Source organism: Colias philodice, chromosome 19, assembly GCF_061535455.1.
Source record: "Colias philodice isolate Cphi_HAF_F1 chromosome 19, ilColPhil1 Martin Lab GWU primary, whole genome shotgun sequence".
NCBI lineage: Eukaryota > Metazoa > Arthropoda > Insecta > Lepidoptera > Pieridae > Colias > Colias philodice.
The window spans coordinates 6,544,931-6,566,010 of NC_143104.1; the positions used below are offsets into that span (position 1 = coordinate 6,544,931).

Sequence of the window (21,080 nt, forward strand, 5' to 3'; positions counted from 1 at the left end):
AAGCTTGGCTTAAGTAATACTGAATACATTACGTTATTATCTTATTTCGAATAGGAAATTAAGGACACAAATTTCATTCAATTTCCTTAATCTTTATTTCAAGTATTGGAATTATAATTTACTTTTTTGATTTATGAGACGATATATTGACTAGATTCCTATCTTATTTTCCCTAATAATCTACGGTATTTTCAAAATTCCTTTGATATGAGTATTTCTATATTACTCAATGACACCCACACTTCGAGGGTGATAAAAAAGAATTACTTGTGAGTCACCCCAATTCGATTAAAAGCAGTCAAGATCAACCCTCTTTTTCAAAATAGAAGAAGTTATTACGTGTAACAGCTTCGAGTGAAAGTTCTACTAAAATTGGTATCCCTCTATTCCTCGGTTTCGGAACCTAGAAGTATTTGATTGATGTTAAATAAATTAGACACTGCAGGATACTTGAACTTCAACCCCAAAAGCACGCACTAAGAATTTTGAAGTCACAATCCTGCAGTAATTGGCGGCTAAGAGCCAACGACCGGGCTCAGTGGCGTGCATTACGTAGGAGAGGCCTACGACCAGCAGTGGACATCAAAAGGCTGAAGAAGAAGAAGAAGAAGAATCCTGCAGTTACCTATTATTCGTAAAAGATTAATAATTGCATTCTACGACACGTGTTTAGTATTAAATATTTTGTCTAGTCTAGTATTAAATATTTTGTCTTGTAGGTATTATATCCTTCATATTGTATATCATTTTGTGGATAAATAAAAACATTCATCAAATTGCTTTCCAAACAAACAGAGCCCTTAATACCTCTCCTCTATGAGTATATTTTAATGAAATATATAACAGTGATAAAGCTTATTACGCACTCTCCTTATTTGATGAGACATGACACGAATATGGCTTTATAAGCGACGAAATCGCCAAGAAAATATTGATGTCACGTACACGACACACATAAATAATGTCTGGCGTTTCCTTTGAAAATTATTTCCTAGAACGTGTGAAGGAACGCATTAATTACGTAGCAATTAATTGTAGAAACAGCCTGTCATGTTGCAAATTTTGCGGTAACTATTTAAGCTAGAATAGTTGTTATACAAACGTTTAAAGTAATGTTTCTATTTTAAGAAATACAGACTTTTGAATGTCAAGAACGAGAGAATTTATTTTCTAGTATAATAATAGGAAACTCTAGTATTTGCTCTATGTTCATGTATCACGTGTTTATAAGAATGTTATGTCTAATTTTCTTATTCTGATAACTTAATGATACCTTCGTCTAGTACCTACCTATTATTTTATTATCTATGCCTTTGTTTAGTTTTTAATATGGTCGAGAGAGTGCACCTGCTTCTAAATAATGATAAATGAGTTTTTTACTTTCAGATTGTTATGGAATATGTAGCTGCTGAATTTTTTCTTAAAATATGACTAAAACGACTTAATATTTCTGAACTTAATACATTACGCACAGCGTTATTGAAAAAGCATATTTTCAAATATAAATTAATTCAATAATATAGATATTTTAAAAGCTGTGCAGAAGTATAAGACCGTAACCTTTTACACGCGCTGCCTTTCCTTAACTGCCACGAACAAAGTAATTTGTAAAATAAATAATTCAGTCCCTTTCCTGATTACATATTGTCAAATTTCTGCGAATTCTTAACGATTAAAATGTCCATGTTATTCTCAAGAAATTAAGTATGTTTTGAATTAAAAATGTGTACAGAAAAAGCAGATACGTATTCCTTTAATGTGTTTATTTAGTTAGATTAAATAAAGACGTTGGTTTAACACTAAGCAAATAAAATGTGGAGTCATTTAGATAATCCAGCTTTGAACATTTGCTTAATGTTGTTTAGAAACACTAAGTTTATTTGATGTTGGAGCAAAAAAAGGACGGGTGTAAGAGGTTTCTTTGCCCCATTATATAAACAACACTAATTAATTTTCGTTACAAAAGGAACTTTGTCGAGATTTTGAATTAATTTCATTAAATTGGTCATCAGGGATTTTGTAATTTAATATTCTTATTAAGGTTATCTCTCATACATAATGTTAATGGAAGTAATGTTATATGCTTAGAGTGAAATTAAACTTTTTTAAGCTTAGTAATTAAAATTGGAGGGAAAATATAACGCTTGGAGTTTTGTATATGAATCATTTTTGTCCACCGTTGAATAAAAAGTAGATGCTTCTAAAATATAGGAGTCTGAGAAGTTACTTTGATACGAGAATTTAAACGCTTATTTTAATGATTTATTAAATTTTCTTAATACCTATTTAATTGTTATGATTTATTCTCAATTATGCACTTATCCATGAATTTGACTACACCAACCTTTAGGGAAACAGCGTTAATGAAATCAAATATTATTATGAATATTTTTTTTTTCACATTTTGTAAACACTGTTCACGTCCATCCTTTCAATACCACTCCTCAAGACAGTTGTAAACGTTCAAATTTGACTAGGAAAATAATACAATAATGGACCCTTTTCACAATGAGCAGCGTTGGGCGTAAGGCAATCACGATAGTCTAGACTGTAGAGGGCCTCAATGTCTTTGATCGGCCGTCATTGTAGATGTTATATCAAGATCGCCGTAATAGCGGAAAACATCGACGATCATTTGTTGGGCCAACGCTGCCCATTGTGAAGAGGGCCAATATCACAGGATACATACCCAATTGGCTGAACAAACACAGCGCCGCCGGGAGCCACATCACTGCTGTCCCTTTTCACATAATTACCTAACCACTATATCACTTACATCACATGGGTTCGTTCGTATCACTTCACTTCACTGTCACTGTGTTAGTAGACTTCTGTAAAGAGAGAATGGTATGGAATTGTTTGGTGGTAAGAAATTATTATAAAACAACTAGCGGTCCGCCCCGGCTTCGCCCGTGGTACATGTTTACGTTTTCTCTACATAAGAACCATCCTCATACTTCAAGGAATATAATAAAAAAAGAATTATCGTAATCGGTTCAGCCGTTCTCGAGTTATGCGCTTACCAACACATTTTGCGATTCATTTTTATATATAAGATGCATTACATATTTGTAATTTATTTAATATAAATGCACAAAAAGTTTAAAGTAGCATAGCAGCCTCTTCCCTTATTATCGTTACCAGACAGTCTAAAATTGAATTTAAAATTAAATTTTGGACGTATTTTTCAGAACCACACTAGTTAATAACATTCAGAGACGAACTAGTTAATAACATAGCTATTCGTTAATGTAAATAATAACATAATAATATATTATAACAAATCCTCTGTCAATCTGTGTATCAGTCAAAATTACTAAATATCCAATGATTATTTAATAACATAACCATTTTCAATAAGCATCATGATAGCAACTAATTAAATTAAAATATACTACAAAAACAGCAAATATAATTCAGTTTAAAATATTTAAATTTTATACCAAGGATGCTTCATCATTATATTATAGTGATCAAATTGCCTTGTTAAAGTACGAAGTTGAATTCTTGTAATATTTTATAATTTATTTGATACTAGAGGTCCGCCCCGGCTTCGCTTGTGGTACATATTTCGCAATAAAGGGTAGCCTATGTCCTTTCTCGGGTATCAAAATATCTCCATACCAAATTTCATGCAAATTGGTTCGGTAGTTTAGGCGTGATTGAGTAACAGACAGACAGACAGAGTTACTTTCGCATTTATAATATTAGTATGGATCATGATCGTATTTCCGGACTCATAATTTATTCAGTGAAGTGATAAAATAACTGAATATTCGTTATAACTCCACGTTGACTCAGTATGAACGTTCCAGTATTAGATTTCAAATGTAAACTTGAGTTTCATATGATAATTAAACAATCTAGATGGTATTATTCGGAATAATCTCCGATATAGATAGCCGTTTGATCTCGTATCTGAAGCTCTTCCATATGGAATTGATTGGAACGTCTTTGTAATCAATGTTGGTGGAATATCAAGCCAGATCGAAAACTAGTTTTGTGCTACTCTGAAATCAAAGCGAAGCATAGTGTAACGTACACCATTTAGAGGGATCAAGCCGAGATCACTTTTGGGTTGTAGCAACGTGCTGGATGAAAAAATTCAAATACGGTAAAACAATGGTTTTAAACTAAAACTTTAAGAGGAGTTAGAAACTCTTGGCAGTTAAGTGAACTTAATTAAATTTCATGAAAACTCACTTGAATAAAAAATTGATGATAAAATTACTTTGAAAAATATCTTGTACTATAAGTACGTATATAATATAACTAGTTTAAAAGGATTATAAAGGCTTTATAACTATAAATTAAGTCTAGAAATAAATAAAAAGATTTTAAATCTCTGACAAAGAAAGATTAGTCGTCTAGCAATCGCCTGAAGTCTAATTGAGTCGAACACGAAACAAAAGGAAAAATCTCAGAACAAACGTACTCAATTTTTGCCTCCTATTTCGCTATTATGTCGAGAAAAATACGAGAAAATAATAGTATAAGTAATAAATGGAGACCGGAAACTATGGCTAATATTTTTCATTAAAGAATGGCGGAGAAAAGAATCCTCGCTTTCAAGTATTGCGAATTTATACTTCCCCAATCGACTGCAGGCTAAGAAGGGACCGGGATGATATAAATTTGCAAGGAATGCGGAGTTGCGAAGACGTTTTCGAAGCGTCCAATAAAAGCGTTGAATAGTGCTATTGAGATCTTACGTTCGACGATAAATATTCTCCGAGGCTTGTATTTCTTTTGATAAACAGTGTCGTGAGCTTATTTCTTACCTGTACAATCATTGCGATGGGGAGTCTACAAATCTCGTAAATAGACCTACTATTTAGATTTATCTCTGGAGGACTTACGTTGTCCACAATTCGGGATTATCTACACACTACATAGGTCTATAAACTTGAAGAGTATAGTAAAAAATTGGAACACTTCGTCCTTATATTATGTCATGCGTGGGATATCTTTGTTGGCGTTTTCATTGGGATATGATATCATTTCGATGTGAACCTTTTGTTATGGAGAGCGGTATAATAGACAAGTTTGGAGAAATCTGCCCGAGCTAAATTGTCATATCATATTATGCGGGCCATATTTAACTTTGGTATTATATTTATAGTATTGAATGTATGTAAAATAAAGTTTAATATGAATGAATAATAATTATAATTTAGAAGGTTAAAGGAGATGTATTCCTCGAAATGTTATTAATCGGACGACTTTCAAAAATAATTAATTTTACGAATTACTGAATTGATTTTAAATAACAGTTTCTTTAAAAAAATACAAGAAACAGGTACAATTAATACAGTGAACTTCGAACTAGTGGTAAACTTTGTTTAGAAGGCCAGTCTTTACAGAAATTCTTCGAGGTAATTAATAATACTGATGGAGGCTGTGTACTAAGTTTTATCAATAATTTTTCCTATTGAAAATAAAGAAAATACACACCAAAAGGAAATACACTTTAAAATAAAAACAATGTGAATAAACTGTGAAAATCCTGACTGACTACATTGAAGCGCTTGGAACTTAAAATTTTGCATAGAGATTTCTTTTAGATCTTAGACGACGGATAACGGATTTACCGCGTCTCCGTATTCTAGATAAAAATTTCAAAGGAAATTTATGAGCACCTTATCTGATATTATAGCCTCATCATTCTCCAAAATCGTCTAACTTATCCGTGAATATTTTTAAAAGCATTCATTTCAAGTAGCAAGTTTTGAGATAAACACAACGATTGACTACGTCAGTTTTTGAGTTCATTTATAATTATTAAAACTATAGTTTTATAGAGAAATAAAACCGTGAAATGTAGGAAAATAACAAAAATATATACAAATATAACACACATTATAACAATCAATTAAAACCAACCATTGCATATTATAATAATTGGCCATTTAGTATCTTAAATCATTACAAATTACCATTGACTCGTTTTTTAAAAACAAATATGTATAAATAATTAGTTTTCCGAATAATAATTTGTGTTAATACGCCCTACATTTATGCTTTATTAGAAAATTCCTTATTTCCATCTATCGCAACCCTCAGGTGTAAATTATCTAGGTAGGGGAGTAATTGCTTAGTAGGCAAAATTTGTATTACACCCTTAAAGGGTTTATCTTGCTTTTACTGACTTTGAACATGATAAAGGGGAGGTGGACACGAGTGGGTTATAACATGTTCAAGCTCAGTTTTTCATACAGTTTATGACCTCGGCGGTCGCCTGCGGCAAACCTTACGTGTGAAGCGTGTAAATAAACTATCTATTCACAGCTTATCCTTTTTAGAAAACACAGGAAAATGTATGGAGATTACAAACACATACCTCTTATATATCTAGAATGTTTATTCGATGTTTTACACAGTATTAGAAGCATGTGCAATATCGAGACGAAAGCTTTTGTTATTTTTTCAATTTAGGAATTTCATTCGAATTACGGTACTTTAAACTCATGAAAGCGTACAAATTAAATATTTCCAGCTAGTTTTTTAATCAGAAACGAGATTAAATTCAAAACTGTTTCCAACGAAAAATCGGGAGTTTTTATAAAACCTAGAAAAGTTTTGTAACATTTCATCTGTAATTGAATAAAATTGCGTCGTCTCGTCGCGTTGCCGTCAATTACATTTGAAATATTCAAAGATTCCTCTCGAATTTGGACCTTTATTTAAAATACGACTTCGCCGGGCCGCGGTGTGGACGTAAAAATTTTACGTTTCGGAAAAGCGTTTGTGCAATCAGAACGGATTGTGTGGTGAGACTTAGCCGAGCCGCGTTAAGCAACGTTCCCGGAAAACATTCGCCGTAAAATCCTATTATCGGTTTTAAACTTTTGAATTTTCAATATTTATCCTTCCGTGCCGCATCGCTTTTCATATTGATTATGCATCGCTAGAATAGCAACCGAGGATTTAATGGAAGCTTCACTGGTGAGTAATATAGCTTGAGCGGTTCTATTATCCTTGAAAAAACAACGGTTTAGAATGGAATCTTACAAAACTTATTTCAAATGCAAAATATATATTTAACAAAATTGAATTCGTATTACTATGACATCGTATTATAATAAATGTCTATCGAAAATCCGATAGAAATCTAATCCAGTGACCGAAAAAGCATATTTTTTTATTACAGAGTTCTCATTTTCCGCAGCTATTAATATCCAGTGGAGGGCTCCTCCAACGCAACGCTTAATTAAGCAGATACGCCGAGTTAATTATAGGCGAGTGCACTTTTCATTGCTAAAAAGAGGCGCCTATTTACTTTATAATTATTGTGAAATTAGATTACTTTTAAGTGCTTGCCGCCTTCGAATATGAGCAAAGGCTATTTTTACCTTCGTATACTTTTTCATTAAAAAAAAAAAATGATGCCCAGTTTTTCAGCTTCTAAATTAATTTAGTTTAGCCTATCTATCTGTTAACATGATGATAACGTTTATGATTCATCAAAATGTGTCAAGTAGGTTATCAGCAACTGAAACCAGCCTTTAATATTGACGTATACTACACCTACGATATATAATATTTAATATCTATACATGTTTAAAACCTATAATTATTATTGGAATGTCGAAAAATGGACATTCATTATTAAAACTAAGTATAATTTTGAACGGCAATTATTTTCCGAAGTCTATAATTTCAGGAGAGGTGTTTAAGATATAATGTATGACTTTCTATCTACATTATACTAAATTTGGATTTATAAGTAAATTGTCTATAATTTTAATGTGTTCTAATTATTGGTTGGTGTTGTATAATTATTAGATATATACACCGACCACAATTTATTTATTCAAATTTAATACGTCTCTACATGTGGTCTTTTGGTATTGTTTCTGTTACTGGTTCAAATAATGTATTTTCATTAATTTATTTATTCATGTTAACATCTAAACTTTTTATATTGAAGTAAACTAACTATTCCATTGATCGAGATATTAAAATTGCTATGTATAAAAATAATATAATATTACTACAGCAAATGTGCAAATAGCGGTTTTATTTCCAAAGAAAAATATTTTTAGGCAAACAAAAAATACTCAGTTTATCCATAATCCATTACACATCGAATATTCGAAAATAATATTTGGTAAAACAAAAAATACAATTTAACAGCACTAATAATATATCAGTTATAAAATATTTGCAAATATCGGTTTACGTTGCATTATTTAATAAAATACGGAACGCAAACATTTCGTAAACATATCTTTCATTTAGAATAGGCTAATTCATTTTAACAAACATTGTTTGCCTAATAATAATAAAATTGTTTTACAACTTCTTTGTTTGGTCTCATTCCCGCCTCTGAAAAATTTTGAACCATTATTTATTCCTACGGGAGCCAGTGCGCGAACAATTGCCACAAGGTACCTACTACTAAAATTATTTCGCTATTCTATTGTATAAAATTCGCATTTTATTAATATAATATTGCTATTGCAAAAGATAAGAAAGCTATAAAGAAAACACTTATGCAATTTTATTGTAACACAGCCTTATAGAAAATGAACTTTTTTGAGAAAACTGATTACAAAACATCCTTTGATAAATCTCAATAGTGAACTAGAATTAAGAAATGTACGTCTAAATTATTTTTTAGTGGATAGAGCTTTGAGTTAGTATACATAGTTAGTATACATAGTTAGTATACACATGAGGGTATTTTAATTATTAATCCTACGCGCATATTATATTATACTTGCGACTATAGCGGAGAAGGATCAATCAGTGTCGAACTGTCGGACTGGAAACACGTATAGGCGTAGTATAGTAGGCATTAGTTTTGTAATTATATACCTTACATTATCACTTGTAATAAGGCTTAAAATATTTCAAATGCAAAATTTACATTTTACAAAATTTGATTGGCTTAACCAAGTACTATATCAAAAGCTTCAAGTTTATATCTGAAAGTTATTCGATCTTTTTATATTAATTTATTTTTATTATATACTTATGACCTAAGATAGAGTCTTGAAGTATCTACCTTTTTGATCGTTAAATAAAAATACGTACCTATACACTTAATTAATATAAAATTTCTGCGGAGACTGGCCCTTGACCTAACATATGATGGCACTAGAGAAAAAAAGTAATTTACAACGTTCAACTCGAAATTTATCGAGTTTACGAGACCTTGTACAAATTTGTGATTGTATATTGCCTCTGTAAAGAAGTTTGGTACATCGATAGCGAAGTGTGTCAACTGCAGCGGGGTGCCAAAAAGTATAGCATTCGGGTCAATAGTGCTCTGATAAGAAATAATTCTCTGCAACTTGGAAGGAATATTTATTTATTTTCTTTATTGGAAAACATACAGAGACAAAGACAGAGATATATAAAACAAAACAGATCTTACTAACTAAAGATACATGAAAATGTCTCCTTATGGTGTTTTCACTGCGAACATATATTATTTTTGCCAACACCCAGCAGTAGGAGAGACAGGGAAAACATACCTAGTTGATAATAATTAATATTTAACATGAGTAGTTACATAAAGACGGAGGTAAATACCATTAACATTCTTATGTGTTCAGTAGCAGTTTTTTTACATTCGTTTTGTAAGACGAAGAGGAACAAGAAAACATATCAAGATCATTCATATAAGTATTATAAAAACTAGACATTCTGTGAAGAGGCACACGAAGACCAATATTGGTTCTGGCGGTCGGTACATGGAATAAATCTTTTGAGCGCGTTGATCTGGATGGGATGCGAATATACAATGTTCCCTAAATTGGTGTGGAATTTATAAGAATTTTTGTGAAAACTTTTTATATAACGCATGAAAGTAAAATCAACAATGTAATTATTTACTGATGTCTATGTTTTGTTCATTTTGGCGGCACTACAAATTATTTTATTAAAAAATTATAAATAACTGTCAGTTTTGTTAAATTGAGTCCAATAATATCTAGAATATTCGAAAATGTTAGGTTTATAATCTATTTTTAAGCTACTTGTAAAATAAAAAGTCTTTAAAATTCCCTCTGTAATACTAAAACCATATCGATTTTAATGCGTAGGTGCGGAATACGTAGATCCTATAAAATGGCGCGCGCTGAGCTTTGTTGACTTAATTTTTTTCGCCTCATAAATTATAATTTTTCATGAAAATTTAATGGTTTCTCGAAAATATTTGTTTTCTATCTAGTAATGTATTTATTTAATTCACCATCATTTTAAGAAGACTTTTATCTGCAAATAAGTAAAATAAAAAAAGACATAATATTCATGTTACATCATACTGTGTATGTAACTACATAGTATAGTGCTTGACTTATGTTCCTGTGTCCCCTAGCTGGGGCAGAGGGCATCCACAGTGCTCCGCCAGGCGTTTCTGTCGAGGGCTTCCCTTGATTTCGCTCCAGGTTTTCCCGATTTTCTTGGCTTCGTCTATGACTGTCCGCCGCCAGGTTTGTTTAGGACAAAAGTAAAACATAGTATAGTGCAAGTTGAGCTAAAACGTAAAATAGCCTTTAGCAATATGATAACGTAAAGGAACTGCATAACATAATATTGTCTTCGTGCTACGTGAAAAGCAGCTAAATACCTATCATATTATAATCCTTATCCTTTCGATACTGACTATTTTTCTATGTTTTGCGTGTAACTACGAATATCATAAGTTTAATAATTTAATAACATATCTTTCAATCCCGTTCTAATCCAGAATAGATACAATTTGGGATTGATGGTCCGGGAGCCAGCAGCAGATTTTATGACCAAGTTCCTCTCAAGCGGTAATTAGTAAAATGCATCAAAGTATAGTATTATGAAGCCTCGTGAACGTCAGCTGGAGCTCGGTTGGGGGGAAGAGCGGTTGTAGCCTCCCGTATCAGCTGACGGTTTTTCCACCAAGATACAGCCAGCTGACATATATATTTATCCACAGTTACATATAAGCTATCATCAGGTAAATTTTTGTTTGAGAGGAAATAACGGAAAATAAATTTTTCTTTAAATTTAACTTTCATGTTCGAGACCCCAGCTGACGTATAATACACCATGTTGTAACCAGCAATTTGACAAATTTTTAGCTGAGAGGAAATGAATGAATTAATGTATTTTTTTTCCTATGTGCGTGGGAGGCTACAACCGCTCACCCCCCCAACCGAGCGCCAGCTGACGTTCACGAGGCTTTATAATACTATACTCTCATGCGTCTGACGAATTATCTCTTGAGAGGAAATAGTTAACCAAATTTGCACCTGGCTCCCTAACCATGACGGATCGTGAGCTGGGGCAAATATAATCAAGATGTGATTTTGCTCGAAGATAAAGTTTCTTTTTCTTTAATCAATGGCAAATCTTGGTTGAATCCATCAATTTTGGTAATGTTTGTGGGGAAATTTCGTCAAAGTACAATTTTTCACTTCTGCACGTTTCCTTATGGGCCCTCTACATAGTGGGCAACGTTGGCCCAAAATAATCGTCGATGCTTGCCGTCGTTACGGCGATCATGAACCTATAATGACGGCCGATCACATTTAGGCCCTTCTACACTATCGTGATTGCCTCTACTCGCCCAACGCTGCCCATTGTGAAGAAATTGTGTTTTATTATATTCTTTCTTTCTTTTATTATATATATATATATATATATATATATATATATATATATATATATAATAAAAGAAAGTCGTGTTAGTTACTCCACTTATAACTCAAGAACGGCTGAACCGATTTAGCTGAAAATTGGCAGGGAGGTAGTTTAGAGCCAGGAGAAGGACATAGGATACTAAATATGTACCACGGGCGAAGCCGGGGCGGATCACTAGTACGCAAATAAATGACGCATGAACGTGTCTTTTTTGATAGAAATAAAGAAATAAACGTTTACATTACAATTTGCAAATGTATTATTCTAAATTATTTAATCATGTTACATCGTACAATAATACGTCAAGTGTATTTTTATTCAGGTTCGATGTGTGTTTTGTTTTTTGGTACCACTTTATTTTTTATCTTTATACGTTCAGATTCCCCATAGAAATAAAAGCAATTTTTGTAATATTTCTCTCGGTACATTATTTCGGAATCTTATTTGATTGTGTTAGCCTTCTTTTATAATTCACCACATTCCACGTATATATAGCTCCCTAAAGTCCGATTGGGATAATGTTTTATATAACAAAGGCTAGACATTTTGAAAAAAATACTTGCTACAGTGATATATGGACTATAAATATTAACGACGTGATTTATATGGGCGACGCAACGAGCTAAAAAGAATATAAAACGTTTACTTACAAAAATGTATTGATTTATGTATATTTGAATACATATTCATTCAATCATTTGAATGTTTGTATATAGTTTAGTATCTGTATGGAAAATATGAGAAGTAATGTAACCGGAAACGTCAACAGTTTCTGACGATAAAATCTTTTATTTATTTTTTCTTTAAAAGTGTTCTGTGACGTCTAACCAACCATAAATTATAATAAAATAAAGGCAAAAGTAAAATATACAGATAGTTGATGTCTTGGAAATAAACAGATTACCTTTTGAATATTTAAAGAGGTTATCGCTAACTCCAACAGAGCTTATTTCAATAAACGACGGTAATGTATATGTTCGTATCGCATACCTACTAATATATCTACTATAGTCTATAAGTGCGGAGGAAAAGCTTTTTATATTTCTTTACATAAATATAAGAATATATTATGAATTTATTACATTACCTATGTAGCATCATACATGTCGTTTCTTATAGAACTTTTTGGAGAAAAACCATACTAGTACACGCACAAGTATCGTTAATTTGATATCTACTAATAGCGAACTCTATGAATAAAATAACACATTAATATTATTAAAAAATTACCACGAGTCTTCATACTGAAGACAGCTGAATAGAGTCATTAGCAAGATTGTGCGAGCGTAAAAGATAAAGCTAAAAGTTAGGTAAGCATGGATCGATCTCTAATTGGATCCGTTTCAATCAGATTCAATACAAATTAAAACTCTTTCAGAACCCATTACAAGATGAGATTCATTTCAAAAGGTCAAAGAATTTGATTTTCGGCAACTGTCGTGCCAATCATTACGGAATTTAGCTTTTCAACAAGTTTATGATGAAATGAGATCTTCGCAGGAATAGTGAGACAGCGTTACAACGCTGTTTTCGGCTAAGTCTTACACGTACCTACCTACTACCTACAAAAAAAGCCGAAATCTTTATTATATTACAATAATTATTATACACTGTATGCACTTTATAATGTTTTGTTACTTGTTTGAAATTTTCGTGGTATTTATTACGCGTTTCAAAATGAAGAAACGTTATACCTACCGGCAATGCGATTTTCTTTCATAATATTTGTAGCCATATTAGTGTTGTTTGTTTCCAAAACAAACTAAAATGTGTTTCTATGTGAAATGTAAAATCCCATCAGGGACTCGGAATCTCACTTCCATTACACATACAAGTAAGTTTTTGTAACAAAAGAAAAAAGTATATATGTCAATATCTAGTACGATAAAATAACACAGAAAATGTTACAAAGAGCATTGGCTAGGAAAAATAAAAAATGAATAAATATACCAAACAACTTCGCACAACACCATTTAGAGTTTAACCAAACAAAGTTTCTGTGAGCCTGATAAACATACTTGGATGTATATTTTGTAAATAAATAAAACATATTGAGGATAAGAAAATACATTTTCATAACATAGCTGTTTAGTTTTTTTTCTATCGAAAACATTCCGTTTGACGTGCAGGGAATAAAAAGATTTAGGCTTTTTTTACCTAATACAAGTATTAGGTAGGAAATGATTTTGATATTGACCTATGAACCTAATTTAAATGAAAACTGCTTGACCGTTTTATTGAATTGTTACTCCTGTAATATTATGACAACAGCTAGTGTGATGTAAAATAAACATGTTGTATATTTCCTAATTAAAATATGTTTATAATATTAGAATATAAGAAGGAAAGAAACACTCGAGTCTTTGAGTCTTTCACCAAAAAATTGTTTCATAATCCCCGCTGATATTGTAGAGTAAACAAAGAAAAATAAATCTGTCACAGTCTATACAGAAAGATTGAATATCTCTATTACTCGTTAAAATAGAAATGTAAGTTGGTAAGTTATGCCTATAAATCTATCCGTTTACAAGTTTTTCACGCCTGTAAATCGGATGAAATAATATAAAACATAAAAATGAATCGTAAAATTTGTTGGTAAGCGCAGAACGCCTGAACCGATTTCTTTAATTCTTTTTTCATAATATTCCGAGTACGAGAATTGTTCTTCCGGAGATAACGTAAACATGTACAACGGTCGAAGCCGCGGCAAACTACTAGTATAGAAATACAAATAGATTAATAATGGGTACATAAAAGAAAAACGTTATAATATTATCTGGCATTAGCTATTGCTAGTCGAAACAACAATATAATAAGTGAAGAATGAGTAGGTACATAATATGGACAGAAAAACATGATTTATTAGAGAAAAAACCTAGGTAAGAAAGCTGTTGGAATATTATAATGAATCCATCAACCAAGTTAATCACAATTAAATAAAATCAAGTCAATTTCAAAAGCTATTATCAAAATACTATTACATATCAAACGAAAAGTCTAGATTTGGATTAAGTTTACACGCAAGTATAAACACAGACACTAACTTGGAACCATTTTACCTTAAGCCTTCATTATTTTACTTTGTAATAGTTTTATTTTCCGTTCTCTTTTATGTTGGTAAAGTTTATCGTCCATTTTGTAGATAATTTAACAATTAAGGTAACACTATTGTTATAGAATAACTACAATTTATAAACGCGAACACTGAATATAGACGGATTAAGTTTTAGAGAAACCTACGAAAAACTTGTTTCATCATTATAAGATACTTAGAATACTTTTGACAATGGCTCGGCCCCGGTAAATCTGGGTACATTTAAGGATATAGGTAGTTGTTGCCCTAAGCTACCAAAAGGTTTTGCTGTTCAACCGTATACTAATATAATATTATAGTACCGTATGGAATACAACCTACAAGTTTCTTTTTTCTGTTTTTGTTACTATAGATGAATAAATAAAATTATCCAAAAATAATAATAAAGCATGGCCACACAAAATGGTACATTGCAAGCATCCATTTTCATTGAAATAATTCAGAAAAAAAGTAACAACACTGACGCGAGAACGCAATATATGCAGACGGGAATTTCACGGTAAATTTAATTTAAAAGGCAGATTTTAAAGTTTTAATTTTAAATGTTTCAAATAAATGTCAGTTTAAGCATTTTAAGATTTAGTTTTATCTCTTTAACCTAGACTGAAATTAGAAAAATTGCGCAAGAGCTGCTCACTCTGTGTTGTTACTACCATAATTCAATGCGATAGAAGATAATATAATATACCCGTGAAAAAATCTGATGCAGGACCGAAAGCTTTCCAAAAGCGATGGTCCATTTATTTATAAAATTATGTTAAGTATTTTTATTAAGTGTAAATATGTAATTTTATTAGAGCTGTAACTCCGTAATTAACTATGTAATGAAATATAAGAAGCGTAAGTGTGTATGTGTGTATTCTTATTGACATTTCTGGAAAAATCTAATGATAGAACAATAATATGACGTCATTCAGCTGGTCTGATGATGATACCCGATCTGATTCTGCTGCAGCTGGTCTGAAGATGGGAGACGATACCGTACGATGTCTATTTAATAGATAGTTAAACTATTAATTTTGGGTCTGTTAAAGACGTCTTGGATTAATCCATTCATTGATGCAGGTAAAAAATTATCTTCTTGTTTCCTTTATAATATACTAGATTTCCGCCCGCGGCTTCGCCCGCGTTTTCAAAGGAAAACCCGCATAGTTCCCGTTCCCGTGGGATTTCCGGGATAAAACCTATCCTATGTGTTAATCCAAGTTACCCTCTATATGTGTGCTAAATTTCATTGTAATCGGTTCAGTAGTTTTTACGTGAAAGAGTAACAAACATCCATACATCCATACATCCTTACAAACTTTCGCCTTTATAATAGTATTAAGATAAATACGTATTTGCATTTAAATTCTTATTTGTACACTTGAATGTTAGTAAAAAGCTATTCTTCCCAACCTATCCCAAGTAAAAGCCTGTACCATAATAATATTATATTTCATAAAATATTCCCATTTTCAGTATAAGGTAATCAAGAGATAACAAATTGGTAGGTAAAAGCGTTTCAATAAGCGTATTTAGTTTATAAAAAATATAAAATGATTTCGAGTAATAAAACAAAAATAAATTAATAAACGTTAATAATTTTATTGAAAATTAATTATTTTTGTGTTGATACAATTATGTTTTGTGATAAACTAAAAAAAAAACGAAATTTGTCCTCCATTCATGATTATTAGCTATTCTTTATAAATTTATAAGTAAATTCCTAACATACTTTAATTATTTTTAATTTATATAATATATTGATAACAATGGCAGAAACCAGGTATTTCTTTTAACTTAAAAGAAAATTTTATATTCAATATCACTAAGTTCCCGCTAAAATCGTTACTAAAAATGAACTCTACAATATAAAGTAAATTAAACGACGGTAAATTTAAAATTGTCCCCACTGACTCTAAGATAAAATATTTTTAAGCTCACAAAAAATATATTTACAATTTCTTACCGACCAAACAATTTAAATTTGAGAAAACAAAAATAGTTTCACCGCACTTCACAGCACTTTAAAAGTGTCAAATAGCACTTATTCCTCAGTCACTGGCACAAAATTTTTAAGTCCCACGAAATAAAAAAAAATAAAGCCCGGGGATACTGTTTATGTTAACAATTTCAAAGTTCGAAGTAGGAACGCTGGTTTTAAAACCGAATGCGCGAGTGTTAAAATTGGTTTTCGCGCATCGCGCAGGCTCGTTCGGAGAGGGCACAAGCGTCGAGCAGACTGGACGTTAGGGGTGACGGCTACCAACGCGCATGCGTCAACAACCTCTTATAATTTGATATCTCACATCACCGCCTCTGTGACGTTCCGTGCTTAATACCTACTTACAAAATATTCAATTTTATCCACTTACACTTTTATGACTGTCAAACTTTCGTAATGCAGACGAATTCGGATTCCCATTTAAAATCATATACTAAAATAGCCTCCGCACAACTTTGTCACAGGAGAGCTCATTAGAAATTAAAACCCGAAGAAGTTAGCCGTACCCTCATTATGAGCGGATAAGTTTATTTCGACTCACAATCCGGAGCATATTTTGAACTTCAACTTGGTCCGTGCACGGGAACACGAACTTTCCGAAAGTCGGTCCCAAACTCGTAATCACATAAAATATCTGTGAGTTAGATCGAGCATTGGATCTATGGAGGTGTGTATCAGTATCGATTATGGAACGTTAGTGCACCCTGCACGCAGAGATTGTCGTTCAGCGAGCCTGCAAATAAAGAGAATGAAGCTTGCGATGATTTTTGGCAGTTTGCCGACGGACAAGTTATTCCATTCCGGCCCAGTCCATGCTCCCTCGTCTCTTAAAACTAAAACCTTTGCTCGGCCTTTAGACGTGAGCTCATTTGCAAGATCAAAACGGAATATTTGAATCTCAATGCGCATGTAAATATTTCCCTCTAACCAACCACGACGTTATAATGTTTACGACTTCTTTTATTCATAATTTACGAGTTCTATAAACTTAATAAAAGTATAAACTTTTTCGTGGGTCGTATTTTTTTAATTTAATTTTCTATTATATATGTGCCAGACGGAGGCCCTGTTAGAAATCATCATAGAATTTAGATATAAAAAAACTAGCTTTTTCATCTTGGAAAAAATATATTTTAGGATAGTATACTTAAAATATAAGATAAAGAGAAAATAACATACCAATGACCATTCTTGTGTATATCTTTTCATATTGATAAGAGCATGGCTAAAAGGCGAAATAAATTATCTAATACGATATAATTAATGAATTATACAGGCTTTTGTCGAAACGGGGTTTATATTAGCAGATAAAAGGAAAATGAGGAAATGAAACTCAATAAAGGAACTTTGCTTCCCGATTCGCTAGATAAGAAAATTGATTGTTTGTGCAAGTATAATTTCTTCTGCGTGTTTATTGTTTTATTAATGAAGCTTTAAGTATTGATTTCACAGTATTCCTTTGTATAACCTGTTTGAAAAAGTCCGTACATTTAATAATGTTGTTTGCTTGAAATTGAACCACAACTCTTGAACCACTCTATCTATTAAAAAAGGCGTGTGTGCTGAGCACACGTGTCAGAAGTGAAACTTCTTTTCAAGATTCAAACATCGGTACTATAATCGTCACTTTGCTCCATGACGTGATGGTATTGCCATGACGCGACATTGAAATTTTACCATCAACGCGCCTACAGTGCCACAAACTTAACTGACCCGGTGGCATAAACTGGAACTACGTGCTTCCTTTTTGAAATGTCACATTTTCACAGACTTTTCATACGGAATATTTTGTATAAATAAAAAGTTACTTATTAACGTTAATTTACACCATTGGCAATGACATTATTTTTACCCTTGCATCCGGGGAAATAATATTAAGCGGCACTAAAATCGACATCAGTGACACCGTCACCGGGTCAGTTAAGTTTGTGGCCCTGTAAAGAGGTTTCACTTTAAAAGTAGATTTAAAATCCTTTGCGTAGTTTAAAGATCTAATAATACGTAGCGGTGCGGCTACCGGGAAGCGACTTTGTTTTATACTATGTAATGATGATAACTAATGCTTTTTCATGGAATTCTTAACTTTATTAAGACCAAACAGTCTTTAGAAATACAACTACATCAAACGAATATTTAGTATTGAGATGCTTGTGGAATGAAGGCGCAGAATGAATCAGTTATAGACTTATGGCAAACAAGCTTTGGCTTAAAGCATTTAGGCTATGTCTAGTTTTTAGAAATGCACTGGGAGCTAAGGATTATAATTAAATGTTATTTTATGCAACTAAATAAATTATAATGCTAAGAACAAACTAATATTGTGTTGAGCAAATACTCGATAGTGGATATCACAATCATTTTCTATTAATTTGTCCAAATATACTTACCGAATAATGTGAGACGAGATAAATATTATCACTTAATAAATTAACTATTATGTTGTTATAAATATTAAAAATGACACTGTTATCTCCATAGTCGTTCTCTCATACCTGTGCATCGAAGCTCTACCTCGGGTCGTCAATATTTAATTATCGCTTTCGAGTCCGGACTTTAAAAAATGATACCACTTTTAGATCATTTCTTTGTGTCTAAAATAAGACAAGTTGCAGAATATAACGTTAGTATTGAAATAGTTATCATACTTAATCTTATATACTTATAAAATTCTCGTGTCACAATGTTAGTCTGCATACTCCTCCGAAACGGGTGGACCGATTCTCATGAAATTTTCTATGCATATCGGGTAAGTCTGAGAATCGGCCAACATCTATTTTTCACATGTACCACGGGCGAAGCCGGGGCGGACCGCTAGTATCATATAAAATCTAGCAAATAGTAAATATACGCACACCTCCCTTAATGATCAGTATCTACAAGAATTGTCTCAATATTTATTTCGCGCTTATTGTACAGTATTTAATGAAATAAAAATGAAATTCATTAAAAGGAAAACAATGATAGCAATTACCTTTTCCAAATGACTTTCTACAGATCTTGTTTAAACAATTTAACGATTACCGCAACGCATCTGGTGTAATTTATGTAATTGTTGGACAATTAGCAATATTAAAATCTGTTTTGTTAACAGCATTCCGCGTAAAATATTGCCGGTTTTTCATTTCTAGATTAAATATGTACAGTGAATATTAATTTTACATCTGATACTTTAATACTAAAATAATATTAGTGAGATAAATTTAATTAGCAACGTTTGTTTATATGCTAATAATGTTTTACCACAAAATTGAATTCTATGTGACATTTTCATATTTATTGCTCGTCAGATTGTGGTTAACGTAAACCATAACAATTTTGTTGTTTGTTGTTTAAATATTTGATAAGTTATTTTTGAGCTAGAGTTATTTAAACTGAGAATGTTAATTACAATTAAATATTAAATGGGATCACAAATTACGTTTACGTGTGGTAGTCGGACTTTGACGCGTGAGTAAAGTTTTTTAATTTTTTAACCCGCTGATGAATTTGATATAAATACTTATTTTTACTCAACATTACACATGAATATTTTTCATTAGATATCTCAAATCCGGAATAAAAAACTGAACGTATTTTAATTTAGTATGTAGGTGTAACGAGTAATTGAAATTTTCCCCGAGCAAGAAATAATCGGGATTAAAAACTTTACAATACCTACTTCAAATATTATGTACATTTGATGTTGGAATTATCAGATTATCAGAGAGTTTTAAATTAATGGTCCATTTATTACAAGAACTTCAGAGTTGATAGTCATATTGTGACATTAAAATTTAACTAGGAACCTAGGAACTTATATCTTTTTGTCAAATTAAATTGAAACACTTGTTCAACTACTACGTAGCAAGCAGTCTTAAAATAACAAGCAACATTTCAGCATGCTATATAAATTTTCTTTGCTCGTAATTGATGACCTACGCTAAGAACAGTAGCGATTAACCAATGTAATCACCAGCAATCAGTATAGATCCGTTAACTTCGTCGAAGCGTAATAGGAAAAGCGAAAAATGAAACGATTGCGTTACCGAGAAATAGAATTTTTATCGCAAAGCTAAGTTCGTTTAATCGCTCTGAAATAATTAAAATACTTTTGCATTTTTACGAATGTTTAGACGTTGAATTTAAAACGCTTCAGCATTTTTAGTTTAAGTGGTGAATAGAGTTAGATTTCAGTAATTTATTTTGTTAAGTAGTTATTTATAAAAGGAAAATTATGAACGCTGAATAAGCGTTAATGACTTACTCATCTTTGTTCATGTTTCACGCCTTTTCTAACGCCATATTTTTTAATAAGCAAATAATAAGCCAATAAATTACCTATAATACACTTTATAATAGCAGATAAGAGATAAGTAGGCCAGGGACGCCTTT

General features: G+C 31.8%; 2 protein-coding genes across 2 annotated transcripts in view; one reads left to right on the forward strand and one right to left on the reverse strand.

The window, feature by feature from the left end:
* The window catches only part of LOC149480004 (zwei Ig domain protein zig-8-like), a 70,147-nt gene extending 53,241 nt beyond the window's left edge, over window positions 1–16,906 (reverse strand). Inside the window, exons 1-2 of the mRNA XM_089707280.1 lie at window positions 16,678–16,906; window positions 2,690–2,831 (exon numbers count right to left, since the gene is read on the reverse strand). Of these exons, the coding sequence (XP_089563406.1) occupies window positions 2,690–2,729 (40 nt within the window). The 5' untranslated portion in view covers window positions 2,730–2,831; window positions 16,678–16,906. The remainder of the gene's footprint in view (window positions 1–2,689; window positions 2,832–16,677) is intronic.
* Window positions 1–21,080, forward strand: part of LOC149480005 (uncharacterized) — a 340,612-nt gene that overhangs the window by 17,707 nt on the left and 301,825 nt on the right. The gene's annotated exons all lie outside the window — the stretch shown is intronic.